The sequence below is a fragment of the Salvia hispanica genome, chromosome 6, assembly GCF_029641045.1.
Source record: "Salvia hispanica isolate PSC_SH4W2 chromosome 6, Shi_PSC_v1, whole genome shotgun sequence".
Lineage (NCBI taxonomy): Eukaryota > Viridiplantae > Streptophyta > Magnoliopsida > Lamiales > Lamiaceae > Salvia > Salvia hispanica.
Window position 1 is genome coordinate 15,731,528 of NC_142697.1, and position 6,358 is coordinate 15,737,885.

The window sequence follows — 6,358 nt, forward strand, 5'->3', positions numbered from 1 at the left end:
CTCTCCGCCTATCTTCTTCTCTCATCGCCGCTGCAATTCGCTGCAGTATCTGCCCGAAATCTAAGTATCACCGAATCCATCTCACTCTGCTCTCTGCCAACGCTGCCGTCGCCCGTTGATTCAAGCTCTACAATCGAGCCGTAGTCGGAAAGTCAGCAGCATCTAAATCATACTCCCAACCCAAAATCGGTGGGGGACTCTTCTCTGCTTCATGGAATCAATCCAAAAAAATGAACTCCATTTCCCCTCTTTTCTCTCACGCTATTTTGCATTGCCTGCAACTCCCTCTCTATCGAATTCACTCTCACAAATTCAGTCCAACACCTTTCTCTCTCTCAATCCCTCCGTTCTCGGCCTCCCTCTCAATCTCGTCACTTCTCTTTCTAACTCGCCGCCATTCTCCTAGTCAGCTCGTCGTCGTTCGCCTTCTCCCTCCTACTTCAGCGGCAATCGGTACCGCCGCTGTTTACGTCGCTTTCTCCATTGATACTTGAAAACTTCTCGGATCTATCTCTTCTACTTCGCTGGTGTTCGCCGGCAAAACACAGCACCACCGCCGCCAATGCCGCGATGCAGCAGGAGCTGCTGCTGCTCTTGATTCCGAAACTCGTTGCAGATCGTGCTGCCGTGCAGACGTGGTCGCTGCTGCCAGCACCCAGCCGGCATGATGCGAACCTAACCGACACGCATCATGCATCGAGCCCGCTCAAGGACGTACACCAAAAGAGGACGAGGAAGATGAGTAGGAAGATGCTAGAGTCCTTAGGTCTGTTCATAACAAGCTTAAGACTCAAAGATGAGGCCCAGAAGGAAGACCCGAGTGTCTCGAGAGCAATACACCAAATTCGGCTCGACCCCGCACTAAATCAGAACTGGGGGTCTGTTCAAACGCCAATCTTCCTACTAAGACGGTGTCCAAATGCTGATCCAAGACCACCATCGTCGAAATACCTTCGCGTGGGTACCTCACACACCCCAAACGGAGTCCGGATGAGAGAGATATGGCCGTTTGACGAAAGTCGCGCAGAGCTGCCGAGGAACTAACTGTGGCCGGGCAAGAAAAACGCCCGGCGACAGAGGAAACGCCCGGGCAAGGTCCCAAAACGCCCGGGCAAGGCCCAAAATGCCCGGCCGGGCATTTTGTCCGAAAATGTCATTTTTTTAAAGCTTTTGAAGACTATTTTCTCTTTCCTTTGTTTTAGTATAAATACTCCTTTTAGGGTTTCTTCATTCTCAGCTTTGAACATTTTGTAAACACTAAAGACTCCATTGTGAGCTCCTCTTCAACTTTTGAAGATTTATCCAAAATCCCTTGTGGTTGCATTTTAATCTATTGTCGGGCTTAGATTGAATGTTAAGGTATGCAATTCTAGTTCTTGTGTTGCTAGTTTTGTGGAGCCATTAGATTTTTGCTTTGGTGAAAGTTGCCTTGGGTTGTCTTCATTGTTTTGTAGAAGGTAAGGTCCATAGGTTCCAAGCATTTATCTAAATCATAACACCTTCATCCTCTTCCTTTTCCACCATTTTTATTGTTTCATTTCTTGTTGGGTTTGTTGGGTTGTTGAAATATTTACAAGAGCAAGTCCGAGGCAAACATATGTGTCTTGAATCCCTAAGATTCACATTATTTGGTATCAAAAGCCATTGGTTCTTGTTCTTGTAATTGTTAGAAAAAAAAAAGAAAAAAAAAGAAAAAGAGAAGAGATATCTCAAGTTCTACCTTAGGGCTTTAGTCATAAGTTGATAGATGTGTTATTGGGTGTATCAATTTGTTTGTTACAAAGTCTTAGGCCAATATTACATCAATTGCTTGGTCTATTGTTGTGGGTTGAAATCGTGCACACAAAGTGTTTGTTGAATTGTCTTATTGGCTTAGCACCTTGCTTTCACTATATCTTGTGGCTTCTAGAACTAGTAATTACTTGGCTAGTTGCATATCTTGTTTGTTAAATTGTGCGACCCTTGTGGATTAACATCTTGAGAGCAAGTGAGGGAGAGTATCCTAGCCCCCAAAATTTCTAAGCCTTCCGAGTGACATTGGGCGTGAGTTTTGGGAAAAGGGGATTTACATTGTGGGAAGTGAGCTCCTCACTAAAACCTCCATTCTCGGGTGTGTGCGTTTTTTGTGTTACTAACAAAAGAGACTTGTCCCTAGTCTTTGCAAAATTTGTTTTGTAGGTACTCAACATGCCACCGACCACTAGAAATGGAGCCTCTAGGCAAAACTCGCCTATAGGAGATGATGTGCCGGTCCTTGCGTCGTCATTCGAGGGATCTATAAAGGAGCTACTCACAATGCTCTTGGATAAGGTGGACGGAGTTGATCGGATAGTGAATGAGATGCAAGGCGACATCAACGCCGTGCAAGGGGAATTCACCGTCCTACATGAGGATGTGGCTATATTGCGGGATAGGGTGGAACACCACTCCACCTCATTACCACTTACACACCGAGCCGGGGCGGGGAATGGAAGTTACCGAAGTCTTACCGGAGAGAGTGAAGCCGGGTATTCTCATTATCCGAGTCATCACGAATATACCGACGAAGAATATTGGAGACGGAGGCCTTTCCGGAACCAAAATGGGAGAGGAGGAGGTCGTGGTAACCATAGATTCAATGGAGTGCCTAGAAGAAACCATCGTGAAGAGTACGAAGAAGAGGGGCCAAGATATGATGACCCTTCAAAGAACTTCAAGCACACTATTCCTGAGTTCCATGGAAAGTTTGAACCCGACACCTACCTAGAATGGGAGTCTCAAGTAGACAAGATTTTCTCCCTTCACAACTACTCGGAGGTGGATAAGGTCAAGTTAGCTATTACCGCGTTTCGAGGACATGCCAACACTTGGTTGTCCGACCTTATGAGGCAAAGAAGGGCCGCAGGGCGAGGGGAGATGGGAACATGGGTCGAGTTGAATGATCTAATGAGGAGTACATTCGTGCCTCGATCCTACTATCATAAGTTGAGGGGAGAGCTACAAGACTTGAAGCAAGGAAGTAAGAGTGTCATGGAGTACTATTATGAGTTGATAGCACTCAAGGGGAGAGTTGGGATCGAGGAGAGCGAAGAGGTTACCCAAGACCGCTTCATCCACGGGCTTAATGTGCACCTGAAGTACAAGGTCCAAGTTGAAGCCATGAGAGGTTTGACCATGGATGAGGTTCTCGGGGTCGCCGAGACGTTTGACGGGCAAGGCAAGGAGAAATCCGTGAGCAAGGGGAAGGCGACCTTTACTTCTACTTCGGGTGGAAGAGGAGGAAGCAAGTGGAGTACACCTCAAAGGAAGGGAGAGGCACCCACCACTCCTAGTACTTTGCCAAAAACTCCAATGAAAGCACTAACGGCCCCTCCACCGACCAAAGGGACCCCACAAACCGGTGAAAGAAGAACTCAATGCTTCAAATGTAAGGGATTTGGCCACTATGCTAGGGAATGCATCAATCAACGAGTTATGGTAATTGGGGCGGACGGCCAAATCTATGGTGAGGATGAAGATGAGGCAGATGACGAAGAAGGGGGTGAGTATTGCCCAAACACAAATATTGGGTTCTCTAGTGAAGACGAGTTGACCGAAAGGGTGACCAATCTTGTGGTCCTCCGCACGTTAAGTACCCAACCAAAGCAAGATGAATGTGTAGAGCAACGTTCCAATATCTTCCATATGAAGTTTAAAGTTCAATCCAAAACTTGTCTTGTGATTATTGATGGAGGAAGTTGCACCAACGTGGTGAGCGAAAGGTTGGTTGCAAAGTTGCAATTGCAGGTGACGAGGCACCCAAACCCATACCGACTCCAATGGTTGGGTGAAAGTAGGGATCTCAAGGTATCGGCCCAAGTCCAAGTACCATTGAAGATTGGGGAATTTGAGGAGAAGGTACTTTGTGATGTTATTCCCATGTCCGCTTGCCACTTACTTCTTGGTAGGCCTTGGGAATATGACAACAAGGTGTCAAAGGACGGGTAAACAAATGAATACTCTTATGTGTCCCATGGGAAGAGGATCCGTTTAAAGCCCTTTTCCCCTAGTGACATCATAGAAGCCCATAAACACTTGAGTAGAGAGCGAGAGAAAGAAAAAAGGCATGAGAGTGAAAGAAAAAAGCCAAGTGAGTGTGGGGGAGGTGAGAGTAAATCCAAATCCAACAAGAGTGACACCCAAAAACCCCGTGAGAGAAAAGAGTGTCTCCTATCCACTAAATCCGAACTTGGGTGGGCACTTCAAAGCCACTCTCCATTGCTACTCGCCATTCCAAGGCGGATTTGCTTGACTAACACTAACCTTGAGCTTGTCCCGGATATTGTTAAAGTTGTTTTGCAGGAGTTCGAGGATGTGTTTCCAAGTGAGCTCCCCAACGAGCTTCCTCCAATTCGGGGAATTGAGCATCAAATGGATTTCTTGTCGGGTTCTTCTTTACCAAATCGGGCTGCCTACAAAGCCAATCCGAACGAGACCAAGGAATTGCAAAGGCAAGTCGAGGAACTCCTTGCCAAAGATTTGGTCCGTGAATCTCTCTCTCCATGTGCCGTGCCGGTTATACTTGTGCCTAAAAAGGATGGCTCTTGGAGAATGTGTGTTAATTGTAGGGCCATCAATAAAATCACCATTAAGTATAGGCATCCCATACCTAGGCTTAATGACATGCTTGAGGATTTGTGTGGTGCTACTTGTTTCTCAAAAATTGATCTTGCTAATGGATATCATCAAATTAGGATGAAGGAAGGTGATGAATGGAAAACGGCTTTCAAAACTAAATTTGGGTTGTATGAGTGGTTAGTTATGCCCTTTGGTCTAACTAATGCTCCTTCTACTTTTATGAGGTTGATGAACCATGTGCTTAGACCTTTGATAGGAAAATTTGTTGTGGTTTATTTTGATGATATCTTGATATATAGCCCAAATGTTGAAGAGCATGCTAGGCATCTTAGGCAAACACTTTTGCTTTTGAGAGAACACAAGTTGTATGCTAAATTGCCTAAGTGTGTGTTTTGTGTTGATGAAGTTATTTTTCTTGGATTTGTTGTGGGGAGGGATGGTGTCAAGGTGGATGACGAAAAGGTTAGGGTCGTAAAGGAGTGGCCCACACCTAGGAATGTTAGTGAGATACGCTCTTTTCACGGCCTTGCTAGTTTCTATAGAAGGTTCATGAGGGACTTCTCAACCAAAGCCGCCCCTTTGAACTATCTTGTAAAAAAGAATGTTGTTTTTAAATGGGGAGAGGAACAAGAGCATGCTTTTAATACTTTAAAGCACGACCTCACACATGCACCTTTACTTGCATTACCCAATTTTGATAAAACTTTTGAGCTTGAATGTGATGCTAGTGGAGTAGGGATTGGGGGAGTGTTGATGCAAGAAGGGAAACCTATTGCATATTTTTCGGAAAAACTCAATCAAACTCATTTGAACTATCCCACTTATGATAAAGAGCTTTATGCTATTGTGAGGTGTTTGGGAAATTGGCAACACTTTTTGATGCATAGGGAGTTTGTTATCCACACGGACCACGAGTCCATCAAATTCTTGGGTGGTCAACACAAGTTAGACAAGAGACACGCCAAGTGGAGTGCCTTCTTGGAGACTTTCCCATATGTCATCCGGTACAAAAGGGGAAGGAAATGTGGTCGCCGATGCCTTATCTCGTAAGCCATCCTTACTTCTTCTTGAAAGTGGTATTTATGATAGTGACGCCCTTGTGTTGAGAAATAACATGCTTACTATTTGTGCTTCCAAATTCTTTGCTTTTGATCACTTTAAGGAGCTTTATGAGCATGGTAATGATATTGCATCTATCTTTGTTGCATGTGAAAAGGGATCATTTGAGCAATTTTATAAGCATGAGGGTTACTTGTTTAAGGGGAATAGATTGTGCATTCCCCAAGGATCTTGGAGGGAAGTGCTTGTGAGGGAGTCCCACCTTGGGGGATTAATGGGTCATTTTGGGGTAGCTAAGACCTATGATATCTTAATTGAGCATTTTTATTGGCCAAAAATGAAGAGAGATGTGCGGCGTTTTGTGGGAGGGTGCATTGAGTGTAGACAAGCTAAGTCTAAGAGCAACAATTATGGCCTTTATACCCCACTCCCAATACCCCTTCCCACCCTTGGGTAGATTTGTCTATGGACTTTGTGCTCGGTCTACCTCCTTCTCAAACCCGGAATGATAGTATCTTTGTGGTAGTGGATAGGTTTTCCAAGATGGCTCATTTTATTCCATGTAGGAAGAACAATGATGCTAAACACATAGCCGGTCTCTTCTTTAGGGAGGTGGTGAGGATCCATGGGGTTCCCCATACTATAGTGAGTGATAGGGATGTCAAGTTCCTAAGCTACTTTTGGAAGACTCTTTGGACTAAAC

At 45.0% G+C, this 6,358-nt stretch overlaps 1 protein-coding gene across 1 annotated transcript; it reads left to right on the top strand.

Moving 5' to 3' along the window:
* The first annotated feature begins 570 nt into the window (after nt 1–570).
* Nucleotides 571–6,112, top strand: LOC148923280 (uncharacterized). Its single transcript, XM_089061451.1, has 4 exons — nt 571–957; nt 2,179–3,876; nt 4,000–5,600; nt 5,671–6,112. Exons 1-4 carry the CDS (start codon nt 571–573, stop codon nt 6,110–6,112), a joined length of 4,128 nt encoding a protein of 1,375 aa, XP_088917577.1.
* The last annotated feature ends 246 nt before the right edge of the window (nt 6,113–6,358 follow it).